At 42.3% G+C, this 22,916-nt stretch overlaps 1 protein-coding gene across 1 annotated transcript in view; it reads left to right on the forward strand.

Annotated features, from left to right (window-relative positions):
- The window catches only part of ANTXR1 (ANTXR cell adhesion molecule 1), a 101,266-nt gene that overhangs the window by 70,279 nt on the left and 8,071 nt on the right, over positions 1–22,916 (forward strand). The window contains exons 15-17 of the mRNA XM_062596852.1: positions 4,122–4,217; positions 4,716–4,883; positions 8,674–8,754. Coding sequence (XP_062452836.1) covers positions 4,122–4,217; positions 4,716–4,883; positions 8,674–8,754 — 345 coding nt within the window. The remainder of the gene's footprint in view (positions 1–4,121; positions 4,218–4,715; positions 4,884–8,673; positions 8,755–22,916) is intronic.

Raw genomic sequence — 22,916 nt, forward strand, 5'->3', positions numbered from 1 at the left:
GCACCCTCATTTATCAGTGTTTATTAATCTTTTCCAGATCATTTTCCTCTCTTCCTGAAAAACCTTGCTGGGGGGATAGCAAAATAAACTCCAGAGCAATGGCCTAATCTGAATTTTTTGTAGACACCAAGGCAGGAAATGTATTCTGTTATTCCTGAAATAAAGCCAGGTCACAGTGGTATGCCAGCACTTTTCCTTCCCCTTTATTTCTCTTTTACCGTGAGTTGCAGAAATCTGAGAGGAAGCGAAAAGGAACCTTTCAAGAGACAGACATTTAAGAGAAAAAAAGAACTGGGATGTTATTGGGAACAGATGAGGTGTAGGTCTTGCACTGTGAAGGTGCGGAGCCTAATAGCCAAATTAGTACAAAATGTCTAGGCAGGCCCAGCACAGCAAACTCCATTAGCATAGAGGCAGGGAACAGGTGGGTGTTTTTCACCCTCAGAATTAGAAAGAGAGCACCTATGTTAATCCTCCTTGACCTCGTAAGAAGCGCTTATGTGCTACAAGGCTCCACAGGACAGCAACTTGCACTGTAAAAATAGTTCAGACATGACCACCTTCAGCAGTACAGTCACTGCAAAGGCAGCCTGGGAGCTGAGGGTGTAAGTCCAGGGACCTAACACGTTTCATTCTGCAGCAGGTTTTCCTGGATGACCTTGGGCACATTATTTCATTTTCATGCAGCTCAGTGTTTGAACTGTAGAGTGGGAATACCTTCACATGCTTTCTCCTTCATCTCCATCAAGACAGGAGTTCTCTCTTAACAGTGTGCATGCAGCACTTTGCCCATAGAGGATATAATCTCAGGCAGGATCTTTAAGAAACTGTACCATAAATAAAGTAGGAGTTTCACAATCGGTGAGACCAACGAGACCTGGTTTTCTAAGTATTTGTGTTTCAAGGATGAACTCGTATGTGAATTTTCTGGTGCCTTATGAGGCTGAGCTCTTTCTTCAGCCTGTTCCTTAGTAGAGCATGTGTAGAAAGGCCTTTTCTCAGATGTTCTCGTGGTCTGTGAGTGCTTTCTGACATGAGTTTGCAGGCTGAGACTAGTGAGAGGCAAAAAAAATGAAAAACACTAAGGGCATCTTCCTCCAAAGCCCCTCTGGGATGATTTGGAACAGGCAGGTTTATGCAGCTAGGAGCTGAAAGCTTGGCAGTCTTGTGTGATAAGCAGAACCTGCCAAATCAGGGAGAAGATGTCTCTTGAGAACTAAGCAGGGTGTTATGATGCTTCTGCATCTAAGAGGTGGTCATACAATTTGGAAACTAGTCTAGTTTTGGGAAAAAAAGGGAGTTGGGGGGAGCTGAGGGCTATGAGCCCATCATATTTCACCTCCAAGTTCCCTTAGCTGTAAAAAGGGATGATAACGTCTCTTAGGGAATGGCTAGCCAGTGTCTTACAGTGCTTTGTGCAGGCAGAGCACTCCATAAAAGCTAAATTCTGACAAGATTCAGGCAGTGCAGAAGCAACTGTGAAAATAATTATTAGGGCGGGGAGTAGGGTATGTTGTCCAAACCTTCTCATATCTGGCCAAATTTAGTTTAAATTCTTACCCTGAGTGGTTCAGATGTCCCTAGTGGCTCTTGAATCGTCCTCGTGTTACCCACATATGAGGTTCCCTCAGGTCAGGGTCAAAGTATACAGAGCCCGGCATGGACTCTGAGATAAACAGAGATCTTTGTTTTCTGAAACTAGCAGTTATGAATCTGGATCTCTGACTCTGAAATGTAGCTCTGTCCTACTTCTTATTTTTTAAAAGAAACTCTAGTTCCATCTAAAGCAGATTTTAGGGGTGGAAAGATGCCAAGTTCTGTACAGTCAATTTCCAGCATCCTTAAATGCACTTGAATTTTCTGGTACTGTTTTTTATACTGCTACTGGGTTAAAGCTGAAGTCCTTACGCGGTTCTTCCTCAGGCAAATCCCCCATTATAGCTAAGTGTAGAACAATATGGGCAAAACTGAGCCAGGATGTGAGAAGAGTCAGATCTTGCGAATGGGACAGTGAGCTGGGGTGCTGGAGATGTGGATTATATGCCTCTTCCTTCTCCTTTGCCTGCTCTCTCCCCACCCTGAACCCTGTGCTTCCAATTCCTTTATTTTAGCTACTCACGTGTGTTAAAAGCACATTTGCCAAGGGTGTAGGACATCACTGGTGTTTTTCTTGCCTGTATTGCAAAACCTCCCGTGCCCTTCAAAACATATAAACAGACTCATCCTGAAGAAAGCTTGTGACTCCCTTGTTTTTCAAGTGTCCACTGTTGTCTTTTTGTGTGTATGCTGTTTCTGTTGTTGTTCTGGCAGATGAACTCCTATCTTAGATTGAAGTGACTCGTAGGGCTTTTAAGGGCTTGTGGGGAAGATTTCCTAAACCCTGGCATTTCCTGTTGTGAGAAGTCCAGTCTAAGCTAAGCTGAAGAGAAAGAGAATTGCTGAAGGAAAATATTTGGATGATTTTGATTCCAATTTTTTTTTAAGTCCTCATGGAAAACTTCATGCAGAGATATTAAGTTCTTAGGTTGCAGCAAAGAGCCTCGGTAGCTCTAACCAGAGAGAGAATAAGAGAGGTCAGCTAAGAAGGAAAAAACATTGTATTTATGACTCAGTTGTTCACTTTTCCTTTAAATCGGGACAAATTTTGCAGCCAAATTCATGTGAGTTTTTGTTTTTGTTTCTGTTTTTTACTAAAATGGTGTTGTTTGACATGTAAAGCATAGTTTGTCTTGGATTTTTTCTCCCCAGTTTTTCAGTTTTCCTACTGGGGAGTTCAATTTCAAAGTATTTTTGGCTTTTCCAGTTTTGGAAAGCTACTAAGTTTTGGAGTTTGGCCAAATCCCTGTGAAAAATTAAGGAAAGAAAATAAGAGAGAGACTATTTTTCATTTGTCTCCCCATTTTTCACAGGAAATACTTCACGTTTCTGATGAACTCTGCTTTTCTGCTTTCCCAACTCACAGCCTGAACTGTAGAAATTAAAGAGAAAGGAATTAAATATTTCAGAATGTATGTGGATTGGGAACAGTGCAACATCATTATATAGAATACGTTCACTAGGACTTTAGCCAGATCCATTTTAAATAAACTCAGGAAGACTTTCTTGATTTAATTAATTGGGCCATATCTGAGTGTCATCGTGAAGGCCAGGATACTGAACCTGCTTGACCTTACGTATGGTGATATCCCACAGATTTCTACCTGCTGTATGTAAAATACATTCAATTTTGTACAGAATTTAAATCTCATTTTTTACATAGGACCAGAATTTAAGTCTGCTTTTTCATGCAGAGCCAGATTTTCTGCAGGTGTAAGCCCAAGAAAGCCACCAAAGCCACATAGTTTTCCATGGACAGCCTCCCCAGCAGAGGCAGAAACTTATTGTAAGAGCTAATTCTATTCTTGTACCTTTTTTCCTTAGACCTTTCTGTCCTAATTACACTTGGCCGACTCCTCTCATAAAACTCTACTCCCTGCTGGGCATTCACACCTAATTCACCTAGAAAATTTCTAACAGCTCAGGAGCAAATTTGATTTTCTTGCTTTCTTGCTTTTCTCTGTATTCTGTCAAATTTGAACTACAATATGATGATCTATCTGGGTCATCGAGGATTCTTCCAGCATGAGGAGCTATGAATCAGTGAACACCCATCACAGCAACAGCTCTTCCCTTCCTAATCACAAGCACAAGGGAAGGGAAAGAATGGCAAAGGCGTAAGTCCCTACCACTATCATGGGTGGCTAGCGTATCAGCCAGGCTTGCAGCTAAAAGACCCCAGCTCTTGAGTTATGCTCAATGCTATTTTGGCTGCTGCTTCTATGATTTTGCAACTTGGAAACATTTTTTCCCTGAATTTAAAGATGATGAAAGACAGAGTCTTCTTTAAAAAAGAAAACACACTTGCCTGCTGGAGCTGGACTGTACCTTTCAAGTGGTGGAGGTGGTTATATCATGCAGCATTTTCTTTTTGTGAGTGTACATCCTCTGGAGAATAACCAGTGAGAGACCAGAACCTTTACTGCACTGGCTCTAGGAGGCTCAAAGGACCATGTAGGCTATGACTGTTTATTCCTTACTACTTCTACTTATGCTCCCTAACAATGCAACCTCCTGTTTTGTAGGAGGAAGATGATGATGGCCTTCCAAAGAAGAAGTGGCCAACAGTAGATGCTTCTTATTATGGTGGTCGAGGAGTTGGTGGCATCAAGCGGATGGAGGTAAATACACACCAGGTCACATATCAGAAAGACTCATTTGTGAACTGAGCCATGATGTCCCCTTGCAATTTACCCAGAAAGAAACTTAAGAGACAGGCACAAACTTCTTTAGGTTCTTTCATACATCAGAGGCAAAATCTGTTTTGTATAGGAATATTTGAGAGCCCTGCATGTATTCCTTAGGTTTGGGACCTTTTTCTTCCATTACAACAGAATCCTGGTCCGTGTTGGGGAGACCTGGGCAGTGTTGCAGTACAAATTACAAGAACCTATGTTTACAGTTTTTCTGAAAACCTCCTCTACTTAAACATTTCTTACAAATATCAAGGAAAAGTCTAAGGTCTGGGCTCCAGTGTAGAGAGAGGCTTCACAGCCTGTGCCCCACTCTTCACTTTGTATCTGGACACTAGGAAAATATGGACCAGGAACCAGTTATAACTGGAATGTAAGTGTCTGCAGTAGTTGCTGTTATAATATGCCCTGATGCTGTCTTTTCAGGTGCGCTGGGGTGAAAAGGGCTCCACAGAAGAAGGCGCTAAGCTGGAGAAAGCCAAGAATGCCAGAGTCAAGATGCCAGAACAGGAATATGAGTTCCCCGAACCCAGGAATCTTGGGAACAACATGCGCAGGCCCTCCTCTCCTCGGAAGTGGTACTCTCCAATCAAGGTAAGTCCTGTCCAGCTTTGTACTGCACAGGGTATTTCCTGTATATCTGTGTTAAGTAGTCTGTTTTCACATCCAAGACTAAAAAGCAGAACTCTCCAGGAACTTGTGATTTCAAGAGGCTATTAGACTAGCTGTACATAAGGAAGTTCCACTGAACTTGTGGCAAAAGAGGTGCCATAGAAAGGAGCCATGTGGGGCACTGGGAATTTCCCATAAGATTAATCAGGATTTAGGGATGCTTTGCCTTCTTAGACTAGTTAATCTGCGCTTGAAATGAAAGGTCCTGGTTTCTGCCAGAGATGTAGCTAGCTTCTGTAACGTGCTCTTTCCCACCCTCTTCATACATATATGTAGCTTACAGGACATTTTGTTTTTAGGACTCTCCTTCAACTTTACGCTAAGTGGGGAGATGCCTCACTGCTGGAAGTAGAGCTTTTATTCTCTCATTTTCTTCCTCCCCAGCAGCAGTCATCCTAGTCAGCCATGTTCTGTTAGCCGAGTCGTTGCAGTACAGGTAGATTTCATTGCAGTATTCCAGGTTTGCCTGCCTTGTGTCTGGTTACAGATTAGATGCAAGCAGTGCCCATAGGAATTTAGGCAAGTCATATGTTTTGGCATTCTTCATTCACTGATCTTGCAGCTGGTTCAAATCTAGTGATGAAAATGGCAAGGGCACACAAGGGAGTAAGAGCGGTTTCCGGAGGTTCCGGAAATGTGAGCCTGTTTGAAAATTTGGTCCAATGCCCTCTCTCTTTTCCCCCTTAAAGATTATCATCTAATAAACATAGCCTACCAAAAAGTCATTTGCAATTGTGTTACAATCATAATGACTTCAACATGTGTTCATGAAGGTTTTTCATTCCCGCAGTGGGACAGGTTACGGAATCAACAGTTTTCAGTTTAGAGTGGGGATGCAGTAAGCGCTATCTCATATAGCTGCTCCTTTGTTCCTAAATGCATTGCACTGTCATTTGCATCAATGCAAATCATTTATAAAACACACCAGTCTCATCTGGGGAAGTATCACTTCTGCTGGGACCTCATCCAGCTGAGAGATGCAGCTCAGCTGCTTTCTACATTCTGCAGTCAGAAGGGTTCACAGTGCACATAGCTGTACCCTAACCAGTTAAGGAGCTGATAGGAGTTAAAGCAGAGCAGCACTGATCTTGGCATGAAGAACCCTGAATATGTGCACAGACTGCTGGAATCCATGTGGGCACAGCTACCTGAGGTGGTAGCTGAGTGCTATGTCCTTCCCTATCGCAGATACTGCCAAGTTTCCTCCCTTCATCAGTTCATGCTGTTGGATTACAGTCTCGGGAGATTTTCGGTTAATTTTTAGAGTTTATTCTGCATAGGAGGAAATCAATCCTAAACAGACAAGTCAAAAGTTTGTTGCAGATCTGTGTCCCAGCTGGAACTTCTCCAAAGTTCAAGGGAGGCTTGGAGAAAAGATTCAATGCATGTTGGGTTTAAGTTCAATTCTAACTCTGACTAGGAACAGCTTTTTGTTCATAACAGCAGGAATTCAATTATAAAGGTGAGTATGAGCATTAGAAACATCTCATGGGTGATATTTGTCTTTAGTTCCTTTAGAAAATCTCTCCTTTCCACCACCCAAACTCCGCGCAGCGTATGGACAGGTCCAGTCCAAGACCCTACATTCAAATATTCCCTAACTTTGGGATATTCCACATATGGATAGTGTTTAGTAGCCTAACTCTGTTTGTAGATGAGAGTTTACCCAATTATTAATCCCCACCGCAGCCGTTACTGGACTGCACTCAGAAAGACTGCGGACGCAGACAGAATAGCTATATTCAACACTTCCCCAAGTACAACCATGAGCACTCATCAAAAATAGGAGTTCATTTCTATTTAGCAGAGGTCCTGCTCTTGCTCTTCCTGAGCAGTAAGGAATTAACAAAATTGGCAAAACTCATCAGGACTCTTGGCAGAAGCTTTTGTCCAGAAGACATGAGCATATGAAGATGAATTTGCATTGTGTTATTCAGGAAAGCTATCATGGAGTCATAACAAGCAGAGGGAAGCAAGGAGGGATAGCCTGTTAGGTCATTGGGTCTGCACTTTGAGCCAGAGCAGGATAGCTAACTCAAGTCTGTCCTTCACTACTTTTCCCAGTCTCATTTTTAAAATAACACAGAGGCTTCCACGACTCCTTGGGGAAGTATTTCACAGACTAACAGGCCTCACCCATAGGAAATGTCTCCTGATACTCAGCTTAAATTTTCCCTTGTCCCCATGCTCAACATGCACTCAATACCTTTGGTTAAAGCAGATGTTAAATTTCCATCTGCTCCTTTGGACTCCTTGAAATACCTCTTTGTAAGGTAGATAAGTATGTGAGTAACAAGCTACTTAAAGAAGAAAAAACATTGTGAAAGGAGGAGAGCAAGGAATTCAGACAGTAACATTGAACCAAGATAGCTTGGATCTGACAAAAAAACAGGAAATTCACATTTTAGAGCTAGTCATCTCACTGTCCAACAGCCCTCCATCTCTCCATGCAACACAAACACCCAAATTTACTTGGAGTGTCTTGCCTTTTGCCAGCTTATCTTATGGAGATTTTCTTCCCTTTGCATCCACTCCCTAAAGTAACATCTATACAGTAGGTACACAGCTGTTAACTGAGAATGGATAGATTGCTCTTTAAAATTCCCCAGGGTTTTATCTGCTGCCAAATGTGGCTAATGACACTTTAAAGATTGTTATTATTATTGTTATTCTTATTTGCTGCTGCTACTTCTTAGCATGATGCCAGCTGGATTTTCCCCCTTTTAAAATATTTCAACACTTTTAAAGGTCAGTGCAAATAATCCAAGGATCATGACAAGTCTGAAAGCTTCTCAAGGAACTTGCCAAATCCTTAGTCCGTCTGACAGAGGGATGGGCAACATCAAACATAGATGGAAGGAGCATGCCTTTTCTCATAATTTGGTGCAGGACATGCTGCCTGCTACAGCAAGCCAAACAGCTCTGCATGCTTTGGTTTGGTTAACAGCTTTCTTCTTACCTCTATTTCTATCTCTGCCTCTACATATCACTCTACTTACCTACCTCTTCTTCCTCCCTTCTCCTCAGGGCATTTATAGTGTCTGCCTCACTTTAAAGGGGCCACAGCTATACAGAAACGACCATGAGACAAGGCTAAGTTCACCGATCATTCGGAACAACTCACCTGCAGGATCTGCCTCAAGGCTGAGGTTGAAGTGACAGCTGATGCTCCCAGAAAGAAACCTGAAGTGCATCCTAAATTAAGGCTGCTTATAGCTTTGCTATGCCATGTGTGACCTAGGCACACTTTTCAGCCTTTGTCTCTCCTGTCTCTCTTTACAAAGATTTCATGGCCAATTTCCTTGTTAGAAGAGGCACAAGAGCAAATTGATTCATAGGCAGTTTGCAAAACTAAACAACACCAGATACCAGGTCTCAGGAGCACTCTAGATCTAAGTCACCTATTACCTTTGGAAATTTTCTGAAGTGTACATGGAAAGCTAGACACACCAATACAATTAACTCTCAGTCAGACATGTCTGCTTGTTGCTCATCTGGAAGCCTCATCCTTTGCGCCTGTGGGAATTTCTGAAGGAGGGAGTGTGAGGGAGTTTCTAGGAGAGAAAACATTGCTCTCTGACATCTTTTGTAAGCAGAGCAAATAGTTAAGTGAAAAATGTGTATGTCTGAGCAGTATTGTCCCTGTACTGTACTCTGCGCAGTGTATGTGCTTTTGTATTGAAGATAACACACTTAATTCTTTTGATTGCAGGGGAAATTGGACGCTCTCTGGGTCTTGCTGCGGAAAGGTTACGACCGTGTATCTGTGATGCGCCCACAGCCAGGAGACAAGGTACCATGCCTTCAAAACAATTCTTGTAGCTAGGAAAAAAAAATGCTACTAAAGTTTTTGACTCTCTTTTCAAGTGGGACAGAAGGGTAGTGAATCTCTTCCCCTGTTGAGGCAGATACTCATGATAGCTCAGGAACAAGAATTCAGTCATGTCTATCAGCTTTCTTTGCAACTGCAGCTCATGCAGTTTCAGAATAACAGCTTCAAGCGTGAAAGTTGTCCAAGTGCTGTGACAATAATACCCATGTAAGAGCCCAGTAGATTCTTGGTCTTAGATATTATAGCCATTTTCAGTTAATTACATAATTAATTCTGACGAATATCAGGAGCTATTCCTGCATTTTTTCATTCATTAAAGTCTTACATTCCAGAGTGAAAATCTGAAAATACATTAAAAGTATATATTTCACTACATAAATTTAAATTTCACTGGCATTTTTACAGAGCAAGGTTTGCAGAATAAGAATAGGAACTGTTCTGTGAGAGGGAGGAAGTATTCCCATATGTTTCTTGTAAAATATGTGTTCATATTTATGAAAAAAGGGATAGTGAAATTTTACACATTTGTGTGTGCTTATGGGCAGAAAGAGAAACCGATGAAGAGAATGGACTAATATTGCTTAACAGGAATTACGCTGTCTCTGGTGGCAGGGTGCTATAGGGCTACATCTCTCCGATGAAGTATTATCTCCTCCTACTGAGTAGAATTAAGTATCTGGGTGCTTCCTCAATCATTTCACACATGCTCACATACTTTGTTCATTTCCAAGTGCGCCCAGCAGACATGCAGGGACATGCTGCTGGGAAGAGAGAGCAAGAGCTGCATCTGACCTTTGCAAACTTGGTGTGTGTTCAAGGTCCGCAACGTGGCTGAAGTGTAATCACTATGGGAGCCATACAATTTTCATCCCCTAACTCTCCTTGCAATTTAGCCACTTAACATTCAGTTGCTCAGGACTGTGTCCATCTCCATTCTGAACGTCTCCAAGGATGGAGATTCAAGATCTTCCTGAGCCCTTGCTCAATTTGACTACTCTCATGCCGAAAATATGTCAGTTATATTAGCTATCTGCCTGGTCAATTTACACACGTCTGACATAAATCAACAAAGTGGCTTGGGGTTCCTTCAGGGATATATTTGGTCCAAAGCATAAGTGTGTAGCATTGTCAGGAAACTTAACAAGATATGAAACCACAAAGGCATTTTTTGGTGGAGAAGCATAGTCCTGTAATGTTTGGCTTCCTGTGAGGTTTTCCACTGAGTACAGGACCAATGAACTTTTGTGAATAAAAGTTTTAATATTTTCTTGCTTATAGGGGGAAATTTGCTAAAATGTCTTCGCTTAGTTGCTAATGCCTGGCAACTTTTGTGAATTTTTTCCACAGAAATCAGGGTTTGAAGAATGCCTATTCTATGAATAATTTTTTTTGATTTGATGTGTTATGAGAAAGATGCCTCTTCCGTTTACACTAGAGAAAATCTAGAGCAGTGTAATTGAAGCCAATAAAATTAGTAGTGATCTATATTAGTGCAACTGACAGCAGACTCCCTCCCTGTTTGGTGATATATCTTCTCTTAGACATATAGTCTGTGTCCTGTCAGCATGAGGAATAACAGAATTAGTCCAAACAGGTGCTATATGATCCAGATTCTGAGTAAATTTAGCTCTGTATGATTCTGCTGTAATATAAAGAGGCTCTGACTTGGGTACAAACACAATTTAGTGTGAAAGAGAACCTGGCTCAAAATACACCTAGGCTTATAGATGCTAAATATCTGTTTCTCTGCAGCTGACTCCTAGAAGGCTTGCAAATATTTGGAGTACTTTCACATGTAGATGTGCTTCTCTAAATTTCTATGAGGTTAGACTGCTCTTAGAACATTTGTTTTCCCTTGTGTAGACAAAACTATGTGCCTAATTGTTTATCTTTTCGGAATAGCTATATGCAACGCCCTTGACATTCTTAATAACTTTTAGACTTGAGCGAAGAGTTTATGTGTATTCCTTTACAGTAGTGACATAACTACCAGGTGATGTCACCACCAAGATGCAGGCCAAAGCAATGTGAAAACTCACTGTAAAATAGTAAAATTACAATGACATTCATTAGTTTACACAGCTGAAATGACAGAATTAGACTCCCCTATTCAGCAGAGATGTGGGGGTTTTTCTTTCTCTACTTTAGATTTAATCTGAAAGAAGAATCTAGCTTAGAATCTAGCTGAGTTAGGCTTTGGGATATCTGAATCACCTCCTATTTTGCTATAGACATTCCCTGTGATTTGAGTGCCATTATTTAGTTTTTCATATCTTACTTTCCCCCTTTGTAGATGTAGAAAGTGATTTTACTAGAACTGGGTGTTGGAAAGGTTGTCTTTACAATATTTAGAGAGCTCCATGCGAGAGACTTCAAAGAGATGAGGCAATATTGCTGTTAATTGAACTGTGGGAAATGTGATGAGCCTTGAGAGAAGGGTTAATCAAAAATAGCAAAAGGTTGCAAACGTAGTTGTGATATTTGTCCCTCACAAAATAGGGAGACTCCAGTCCCTGTGTGATCCCAGCCAATCTTCCTCTATTGTTCTCTGGGCCTGATTTCTTCCAAGAGAGTTTAAATGCATGTCCAAGCCTGAGGTTGGACAAGCATACGTGGTCCAGGCTACCTCCTCATTAGCTGCTTCTTCCAGGCCAGTACACATCAAATACTATCTCATAAAATACATTACTGTTACGATTTGATTGGAAAGCCAGTGGGAAAGTCAGTGCTGAACTGATGGGGACAGCAGCATGGAAATGTCTGCCAGTGTCTAACTGCAGCTGCCAGTGCCTCGAATGCAGATAGTCCTGATTCAGTGTGAATTACTTTCTTTGCAAGAAAAAGCCATCAAGAAAAAGAAGTAACCCCATAGAAAATCTTTTCCCAAAGGAAACTTGTCTGTAGGACAGTGCTGCAAAGAAAAGCTTCTGATGCATTTCTTTGAAATGATGGGAGATTTCTACCCCCACAAACCACCGTGCAGCCAGAATCCCCTACCCAGGAACTCAGGACTGGTTTTCGTGCGTTGAAGCTTAGATCCAATCCCTTCCATTAACTTGGAGGTTTTTCACCACAATCACAATGAGAGTGCCTTCGGTATCACTTGTAAACACAATCCCTCCTCTGGAGTAGATGTTTAATAATCTAAAGTTGAATAAGCTCTTCCTCATTTCGTCCTTCCAACCTGGCACATGGTTCTTGACATCTGTCCAGCTTGCAAAAACATCCACCGCAACAGCATTTCAACTCTCCATTGTCCAAAGTCAGGACCACTCCTACATCTTGTGATGGATGCATCATTTGTGCAAGTCATTTAACAGGCACATTTACATACTAGCTTGTGTGCTGGATATACAGCTAAGCACATGGTGTGTCTGGTGGCTGACAGATACTGTTAAGAAGGTGTTCTTTGGTATGACACTCTGAGGTCGGGCCCCTCACCTGCTTGACCTAACATGACAGCTGGCCATATCTGACAGGCTTGGATGATTCCATCAGAGGAGATGCTGCAGCCATGCCATTATGGAGTAAAGTCGCATACAGGCATCCCTGCACGCTCACAGACAGACATCCCACCCATGCTATCCCAGCAACATGCTTCTGGTGTAGTGTTTGCCAGCACTGAAGATTAGCCAGTGTGGTGGAGCTATGAGAGTTGCCTTGGCAGCGGCAAGCTCAGCTGTAGATTCCTGTGGCCTCTCCATGTGATTCCAAGTAGCTCCCTTGGACCAAGCAGCGCAGACAGGGAGCACAGCAAGGACAGACTTGGTCCTCATCAGGTTGTGAAATCTTCAGCACGGGCAAATGGCCTCAAGCGTGGGCAAATGGAACCGGCAGACTTGGGCTTGATCCTTTTTCCTCCTGGGAAAGAGGGGCAGGTAGAGGACAGCCCTATCCAGCTTGTCAACAAAGGGAGCCCACTTAGAGCTGGTAGCAGCAACTTCAAGCCAGCATTGTGATTTTAAAGCAGAGGCACAGCTGGTTTGAAACTTCAGCCCTGATGCACTGGAGGCATGTGCAAACTCAGCCCTGCCACCTGCAGAAGACAGGAAGCTTCAGGCAGTCAGACACAAGGCTTTGAGTTATTGCAGCACAAGCAGGTCAGCTTCAGCTTTCCAACTTTTTCCTAACTCTCCCTAACTTCCTTCCCATACCATCACTTCACAGAGCAGTGTCTCTGCTCTCCAGAGAACAGGCTTCTGATTATTACAAATGCCCTGAAAAGGGTTGAAAGCTCTTATTTCCTTGCAGCACAGCCCCAGGCTGCCTGTGAAATGCTGGAGTTTTGTGCCTTGGAAAGATGGCTGCAAAGCAAGGGGAGGGGAGATGAAGGGATTTTGGAGATCCCAAATCCAATTCTCTTCCTCCATGTGCCCTCCATTGCACTGCCACTGTCAGCTGAAGAAAGCACCTACACCCAAACACAAAGCTGGTTATGTGCAGATTGAAGCCATCTCCAGTTCCTTTGCTGCCTCCATATAATTTTCCCCTGAAGTACTACCTGCGCCAGTTTTCAGAGGAGTGCAGTGGAACTGCCTGCTATGCTATAGGAGACGAGACCACTCATTATTCCCATTCCAGGTCCTCTGCAATAATGCAAGGCAATGGAGACTGTGTTGGGTGCTCTTGGCTTCTCTACCTCTCCATCACCCAGAGCAGTTTTGGGCTAACTAGCTCAGTTGTAACCAGCCACTAAGTGTAGACTTCATTACATGAACTGAGTAAATAGTCTGGGGTTGCCTAACAGAAAACTAGCTTGCCTATGCAGCCTGCTGCATACAAACTGCCAAGAACGGGTCTGCACCAAAGTTCAGCCATACTAACCTTTACAGCGTGGACATACCCTGGGAATGAGAGAATCAGTGAGCAGTAAAGCATCCTGTAAGAACCAGTAGCCTCAAAATTAATCACCAGGGTAAAAACCCAGCACATAGTACATTCTCAGGGAAAGGCCAGATAAACATTCGAACCCTTACGGGCAAAATTTATGTCTGGTAAAGAGTCACCTGAAATTTTCAGACAAGAGCCTTTGATCATACAACATTCCTAAAAGCTACAAGGAGGAGTCACTCTGAAAGCAATTTGCACCCCCTTATATCTCTTTCTTGAATAAAAGAAGGAAACAGATTTTGAACCTTTGGCATTGTCACACGGGCACCTTAATTCACCCACTTGGTCAACATAAAAATATGAAGCCAGATGAAAAGTAACTGAAAGGAATTTCTGTTTGCTTTGGAGCCTGCAAAGGAATTGGATTCAGTCCCAGGATTACATCATTTTCATATATAAGCAATCCCTTGCTATAATCAGTTACTTTATCCACTGCCAGCACGTTAGTTGAGCAGTTCAAAAAGATTGCTTGCGTAGAATGAAACATGGATCTAGCTTCAAACATCGTGTTGACTAATTGTTACTGTTTATCTGCTGCAGCCCATGCAACTTGTTGGGTACCAAGCAAATCGTCAAGAAAGACAGTGCCTGCCCTGAGGAGTTCATAGTAGGCTGTAACAAGATACAGATTCAAGGGTAGTGACTAATAAACTTGCAATTTATGTACATTGCGTGTATAGCGTGGGGACTAATGCTTAACTTCCAGTCATCCTTCCTCGTGTGACCTCAGACAACCCCTTCTCTTTGTCTCTTTGTCTGTTCATGCTCTGAACTCTTTAATCAACATTTAGTTACCGTATACTAGGACTGTTTTCTCACTGCAAAAGATACCGTCATCAGAATAACTGAGTGCCTGATACAGTAAGAAAGATTTGCCCCAAAACTGAGCTGTGTTTTTTTCCCAACTGTAACAGTTGTCATAATAAAAGATAAACTTCTGCAAAACCTTGCCTTGATCTGTCAAAGTCAAAGGATCTTTCTAATTTGAAGGATTTTGGTTCAGGCTTAACCCTGCAGACTCTGCACACAGGCTTAAGAAAAATAATGTTGTCCAGGCCTACAAATTCTCCATTTCTGGTTCCTGGGGCGTGATGCATAGTACATAGCTTTGCATTAGAGGTGCCCAGGCTGGTGCAGGGAAGGCTGATGCTAGCAGAGATGGAGGCACAGGATCTGAAGGCAGGACAGCTGAAGCAGCGTGCTGCCCCTAAGCTAAGTCCTGTCTTCTGTCAGGACTACTTTGCTTGGGCAGTGCATCTTGCTTATGTGGCTGCCCAGCTTCTCCTCCCAGCACCTTCATGAGGAGTGCTGCCTGCGATGGATGCGGTCATGACTTCTGAAACTGGATTAGGGCCAGATGTTTCTGGACATTGGAGAGCTGAGAATTCTTCAAGCAAGAATACCAGAAAGGATGCCTGTCCACAGCCTGAACCAGAATCTCAGCTGCCCTTGACCACTATAGCTTCAAGAAAGCTACACTAGTTTACATCAGCAACAGGTCTCACTCAGCATGTTTTTATACTTGCAGCAACTGGGCACGTGCCTATTTGCATTTCTGAGAACAAAACATGAAGCAAACTTTGGTCTGGTTTGCAATAGCAGAAAGCTTAAGAGAGGGACATTCAGGACCTATTTTACATGTAGCCAGAGAGGCTGAGATGCACAAGAAGGTTGTGAAATTCTGTTCTTGGAGTCAAACCTGGAAATGGTCTGGGGTTAGCAATAGACACAGCTGTTTCCAATAAGGCAAGGAAGTCAGAGTCACATGGGATTCCTGTGGTCTTCTCACATTTTCGAAAGACTAGGTTTGCATTTTTGTCAGCCTTAATGAGGTTATTTTTACATTCAAAACATCATCAGATGGGGATGATTTAAATATATATATATGCGTGTGTGTATATGTATGTATATATACGTATATATGTGTGTGTATATATATATATACATGTATATGTATGTGTGTATATATATAAAAATATAAAAGAAAACTTCATAGGTTCTGTAATGGAGTAAGTTGTTAGTGCAAAGTGCTCTCCAAACATGGGACCCAAATAATTAACTAGTGTCACTTGAAAGCTGTTAGTTGAATTTCCACGATAAACATTGTTCTGTTAGGAATTTTTGAGGAAATTATACAATGTGTTTCAGGCTCACAAGCTTGGCTTGGAAGAGCTCAATCTAGGAGCAAATTATATTTTAAATTTTTGTAGTAGTGCATTAGTTACATTGTCATTTTGTATGTGTTTATATAGGTCTAGATAGGAAGAAAAAAGTATAATGAAGCCATATCCTGCCTAAGTTAGCCAAAATGCTGGTGGAGGAGTTTTTTTCCAAATCTAGTATGGTTTTGCAAATTTACTAGTCAAATTACTTAAGCTACTATCTTTTTAGATCTCAGTGAGGTGATCCTGCAACAAACTGTGGTTAGTTATGACAAGAGGATGGGGTTATGAAATATATGAAAATACCCCTATTAAAATAATCACAAGTGTTGTTACAATGAAGGGAAGAGCGTGTGTGTATGTGCACATGATGACTTGCCTGCAGCATGAGAGCGCATGCTCAAGTGATTCTCAATAAATGCAATGGGACTTAAAAATGACCAACATGCAGCACAAAGTCCACACTTTGCAGAATTGGGCCTTTCGCAGGGAATGGTCGTTTGAGATGAATGACTGATATAATCCAGAATGGTCATCTGAATTCCTTAGGCCGTGTAAAACATTCACAGTGAAACCTGAAATCATTAAGTTGAGGTTTTGGCATTTCACTATAGTATAAAAATACTAGTGTGATGGTAGGTCAGAGAAGGTTTTGTAACCTTTTGTTGAAACACAGGGTTTTTCTGTAGTGGAGATTCATGCAATCTGACTGTAAACTGGTCTTATTTCATACACTGGCTGTTCTGTTTATATTAAGATCATTGGAGAGAGATAGGGAGAAACACTGAGACAGTGCAGCAAAACTAATTTATCTGCATGCCACACAGTAGATCTGCAACACCAGCTACCTAAAGATATCTCTGGATAAGGGTATCTTCAACCGCCCATTGAAGCCTGCAGGTACTGTGCTGTGTGTGCCCCAACTTGTCCAAGGCAAGTGGATAAGGAAAGCCCAATCTCTTTCAAAGAGGAGTGAAGGACTTTGCCAATAATGAAGGATCCCTGCACATACATCCTTATAAGCAGCAGGCACCTATATGTGATAAACAACAGCCTATGTCCTACCCCACATTGCCAGTGACTCATGGCCCATGGGGAACACAAGCACTGAATTTCTTTCAGTGTTAACCACTATGGACTAGTCAGCAGCCGCTGTGCGCTTGCAATAATCTCAGCCATTAGCAGGTTCATGAGGAACTGTAAAGTCCATTAAGTATTACTGGCACACAAGAATACTGTTTTTAACTTGAGGATGTGTTATTAGAGCTATATCAAAAAATGTGGAAGGAATGTAGCAGTTAGCTGAGACCTTTGCTTGGAGTGCACAAATCCAATCAAAACATCCCAAAAGCTGTAATTACTCATATTTGGATTCAAATTCTGCCACACAAACCAACCTCCAGTGTTTCCCACTGAAAATCATGAAGTCTGTTTCAGTACATAGCAGTCAAGGAGAATGGTAGTATGGGGCAGGCTAGGTATTGTTAGTTCACTATGAACATCACAAAGCACAGGAGCAAAACATGTTACCCTTCAAATTCTCCTGGAGTCCTCTCTTACTTTGAATTTTCAGTCAATTTTAGAGGTGAGGGAATTCAGAGTTAAGGCAGTTGTCTGATTTTATATCATGTTCTTTCAAAGCATTGTGAATAGAAACTCTGAAGAACCCACCTCTTCTCAAAACCAAGAACAGAAACCAGGGGATATGATTTAAAATTCCCCTGCTTTAGATATTAGACCACATGCCCTATTCAAACCTGGGAGTAAAACCAGCGACATGGGCTCCAAGTTGCCACACACACACGTGTACACTCCTGCTTGCTTGGCTATTCCTCTTTCTGCAGCCTCAAAAATGCACAGATAATGCATAAGGAGCTATTGTTCAACTGCGCCTAAGCTAACAGGTTTCTGCTGATAGACTGTAGAGCTTGAGAACAAAATTTTAACCTTTCTGCACGTATTATTGCAGTGGGGTTTTCCATTAATAGCCATGGAAAAATTAACCTAAACATGAGCTCTTCTTCCTGGAACTAACAGCCCCAAAGCCAAAAGGCTGGTGATCTGCTCATCATCTTGCTGGGCTACTGCAGAGCAGAATGCACATTACCATAAAAGCAAAGCATGGACATGGCCTTGTGCGCTTTAAGTGGCAGACCTCTGTTTCTGAAGCAGAGAAAGCAGACAGCTCATAAAGTAGAGCATCCCAGTCATCTGCTGATTAAGGCAAGATTTCTCCTAAACAGAACTACAAGGTTGTGCCTTTAATATTCACATGCAGAGATCTACCTAGGAAACCAAGGCAAATCTTGCAAATGAGATTGCAGGAATGGGAATAATTTCCTGCTAGAAGGAAAGTGGACAATAATTTCTGTTTCCTTCAGCCATTAGCACTACTCTGCGCAGAGCAATTTTCCTGGGTGACATAACATGGAAACAGCCATGTGATTGTGTTGCTCTCCCATTCACATAGCAGAAGATCCTTTCCTGAACCATGACCTGGCTTCTCTGCCCCAAGGCAAATTGCACCCAAACAATCATCCCCAAGTCACTGCTTTCTGGAAGAGTAGGTCCTCTACTCTTCTGCCTCCCCAAAGGGATATTTACTGTTACCCTTGATTAATTGCTCCAGTTACATTACCAAAATAATGTGTTTCATTTTTCTTTTTGAGTTTCTCTCTTTTCCTCATACCCAGTAGACTTTGTTATTCAAACTCCAGATGAAAGATTACAATCCTGTGCGAGACAGTGTCTTTGATGTGTTGTCACTCAGCATTTCTCCAAGACTAGCTCCCTCTTTCCAGAAAGACAATGGGAAGAATGACCAGATCTTCCTGGAGATGACACTCGTCCCACAGTGTAAATAAGCCAAAAGTAGCTCCTGCAAAAGCAATCAGGCCTCATTTGCTGACATACGAATGCCCACTCATCACCGAAAGAGCCATGCTCCCAAATTCTCTGGCACAAGCTGAAGATGAGGATATTAAGCTCATTCCCGTGCTTCAATTTGGCAACATAGAAGCCTGTATCATCTTGCTTCACTTTTTATGGGAGTTTGCCCTGAATGTTTTCTTTTCAGTGGGGTCCCCACTGGTTCAGTCCTGCACAATGTAGCTGGAGATACCAAGCACCAGAGACTGGCAGAGCAATGGGTATTATCTGGATTGTGGTAGGTCTGAAAAACTAGTTACGGGCCAGAAGATATGACTAAGCCTCTGAGTAAGATTTCAGCTGGAGGTTGAATTGGCAGAACCACTCTTTGTTCTGTGGGGCCCTCAGATACGCGGTACTGTATATGTATGTATGTCTGTGCATTAGTCATAAGCCAACGTGACTGAGCTGTTATAACTCTTACTTATTTCAAATTTCATGAAAGATTTGAGAAAACTGCATTGCTTTATTGAATTTAAAGAATTTTATTGTTCAGTTTGTAGGAAAACATATTGCTTGAACAGAATATAAATATAAATAAAAACCATGCTTTAACATCTGAAAAGACCAAGCCATATGTAAGGCATCAAAGAAAGTTAGATAGTTTTTCTTCTTTGTTTCCTCCTGAATCTAGACAGGATGCTTATCTGCAGTGTGGGAAACTGCTTCTGATCTAACTGGAGCTCACTAGCCATGCGTAAGATCACTTGTCACTATCTTTGCAAATGTGTTTGTCATTCTCATATGGGGTAAATTCCACTCCCTCGTTATTTTCAGAAGGAAATGCCTTTTTGTACCATCTTTTCATAGGGTTAGAAAGTTATATCTAGTGTGTCATGATACCTGACTGAAGATTCTGGATCTTGCTCCAGACTTCACCATTCTGCAATACTTTTCACAAAGTATTTTAAATTAAATCATTACAGTTGGTAGTTTTCAGTGATGCCTCTATAATAAAAGACCAACTTATCAGAACCTTGTTGGAATCATGATCCAAAATTACTTCTTATCAGTGGAAGTCTTCGTCTTCATTTGGGGAGAAGATAAGTCAAGCATCCAATTTTTCATTTATTGAATGACCAAGGTGGCTGGAATGTCTTGGGAATGGTAGGTTTCATAAGCAGCACTGAGTTCAAGTCCTTGTATTTAATAACAAGAGACAGATGAGAATGTTTTTGTTGTGGTGATGTTTTATCACAAAATGAGACAGTTTTAATAGTTGTTCGGTGACTAAGAGAGGTAGCCGTGTAATTACTGTGCTTGCTGCCGGAGGCGTTGTTTCCTGGCATTGCCAAGCATACACAGCACAGGCCACTCTCCCTCAGAGAGGCTGGCTAACAAACCTAGGAGCTAGTTAACAGTTTCCTAAAACTGTCTCCAGACACCCTTGTGTGATTTGAAAGGCAGCATACCACCAGCTCGGATCATGAAAGCAGGGACATCTTAAGCTCTCAGAATCCCATCATGTGCCAGATGTCTGGGATTTGGGAGTTCTTCTTGACATAGGGTTTTCAGGGCAGTAAAACCCTCTAGTAACCCAAGAGCACCCTGATCCTTGCTTTTCCCAGATGATAAAATGGTGGTGGAAAGCAGACAGTGATTATTCCTGCCCTGGTCTATTCCCAGTATAACCTTATCCCAGCACAAAAGAGTGGGTTTTTGGAGAGAGGTTTTGTCAAGTGCCCTATGCAAAGACTTTTTTTCACAAGAGGGGATGCACACCACGTTGTCTACAGGCAGTTTTTCTCTATAGCTGCAGGAGAGGCAGCATGAGCTATCTGTGCCATTTGGCTCTTGCAGGCTGTGGAGAGGCAAACTGCCAGTTTACCGCCCTCCTCTCCCTGGGGGGCTAAGAGCTCCCATCAGATTCACAGCGACTCTCCACTCTATATTCTTCTTTCTCTCCCCACTCATCACCCTCACAGATGTTTGTGGAAGTTTTATGCCTGGACTGAGTTCAAATCAAGCACCAGGGCTCTTTGGGAGGGAGGATCTGGCCTAGGAAATTTAGCATTAATTTCTTTCATCCGTATATGTGCTTTCTTTGCTTTTCAAATAGCTACAGTTTAGTAAGTCATGAATTTCCAGAGACTAGCAATAGCTTTTGAATATATTTAATGTCTGCCTATTACTCATTTGGCCAGTAGGTCCAACAAATTTTTGTGCTTGATTCAGAATCAGAGACAAAATCACAGTTTAATCCTGTCCTCTCCTTTCTTTTCCATTTTCTTCATTTCTTCATTTCTGTTTCTTTCTCTCTCATAACAATAGGGCAAAACAGAGTATTTTTATGGAAAGTCTGAATTATTAATAATCCCTACAAAACAACATTAAGGATTGTATCTTTTCCAGTGCCTCTCTTTAAACCCAGGACCTCAGGAGCTAGTCCCCTTGTTTTATGATCTTAAAATCTTGATATTTTTCCAGGTATTAATTCCAGCTTGATAGGAAACCAAGAGAAACAGAAACATTCTTCATCTTCACTTTAGAAAAATGTACTCAGTCTTCCCCTGTTAAAGAGATATCTTTTTCAGTACTGTGGATGGCATGTCACTGCTCTGGGACTGAACTCCCATTCCAAAATTACCTTACTGCTGTGCACTGTGTGAGCCTCACCCTAAGCAGCTGGAACCACAGAGAGCAGGGCTGCGATGAAACAAGAAAAAAGCTTTCTCCCAGTTTGAGCCCTGCACTGATCAGGGGCAGTCGGTTAGCTGGTTAGAGAACAAAGAAACACTGCAGTGTCTCAGGAGAAAGGTCCATCTTCCGCTCAGCTGGATTCGGTGTGCCAAATCCCATCAGTGGGTCTGTGCAGGTAGAGGTCTGGGCAGGTCATTGTGCACTGCGCTCTAAAGGATAGAGCAATTTACAGCTAATTTACAATCTTAGATGAAAACAGAAGGGGAGATGTGAGGAGGTGAGAAGTGGTTCAGGCAAGGCTGTGGAGTTCCTAGGAAGCGCCACAGCTTGGCTGGAGCATCTGCTGCTCTTTGCATCTCTGCTTGACAGGTCTGTGTTCGAGACATAAATACTCTGGATCGTTTTCTTGAACGCACAGCAACCAGCACCCTGAGCTATAACCTCAGTAGACTAATGTCCCCCTCCTCCCAGATCTCACCCTTCTCTTTCAGCCCTGGCAGGCCTCCTCTCTCAACCAGATGTAAAGATCAAAGGGAAAAGCTTGGATCAAGTGTGCAACCCCTTGGCAGTGTGTTCGCAGAGCATTTACAGGGCAAGGCCCATGGTCAGAGGAGGCAAGCCTCCTAAGGCTGAATGCTTTGCTATCTCAAAGGCAGTGCTGCCTGCCTTCATCCCTGAGAAAATTAGCTGTGGAAGGTGAAAAAGCAAGGCCACTCCAAGCAGAATTCATTATGCCTGTGAGCAATATTCTCTAGAAAAACAATATAAAATGCGAGAGTGAATGGCCTCACTGACTTTGCTGATTCCACTAAATTTCAGGACTAATAACGTGTCCATATTGCTTCAATTGTCTCTTCTGAGGCACAGCTGTGACTCTCTCCCCTGAAGCGTTGCGGCTGCAGAAAGGGAAATAAAACCTAGCCAAGGCATTCAGCACAGCAACCCTTTAATATTCAGTGTGTTCCTAACATTCATACATTCTATATCTCCAACTATTTCCTCCATGCTAGAAAGGCTGATAGAATTGGCTCGTCATATGGTATGATCTGGTACACTCTGACCATGAGCTGTGGTATGATCTGGTTAAAGAGCTTTTTCTCCTGGGATAAAAGGCAACTTCTGTTTAGGGCTCCAAAGTAGCACTTAAGAGAAATGCCTCCTGGAGATTCTGCCACCATCTCCCATATCCACCTCATCTAAATTTGGATATCTAAATGAGGTGAGAAACCTAGGCAGATAGCCAAGAGGAGCTCCTAGCAGGTGGCTACTCAGTCCCTCCTAAAATATGAGTCATGCAAAGGCCCATGTATTTCCACTGACTGTAGAGAGATCCTGCACTCCTTTTACCTGTAGTTCCTCAGACACCTGTGCTGGTTGTGCATCCTGATCCCCAAGGCTGAACAAGACATTTGGGCCCAGATCCTTAGAGATATACAACTGCTCACGTGGAATTTTATCTGTGGGATGCACTGAACTATGTTGGCAGTGGAGAGCCCTGTAAAA

This window comes from Rhea pennata, chromosome 28, assembly GCF_028389875.1.
Source record: "Rhea pennata isolate bPtePen1 chromosome 28, bPtePen1.pri, whole genome shotgun sequence".
Taxonomy (NCBI): domain Eukaryota; kingdom Metazoa; phylum Chordata; class Aves; order Rheiformes; family Rheidae; genus Rhea; species Rhea pennata.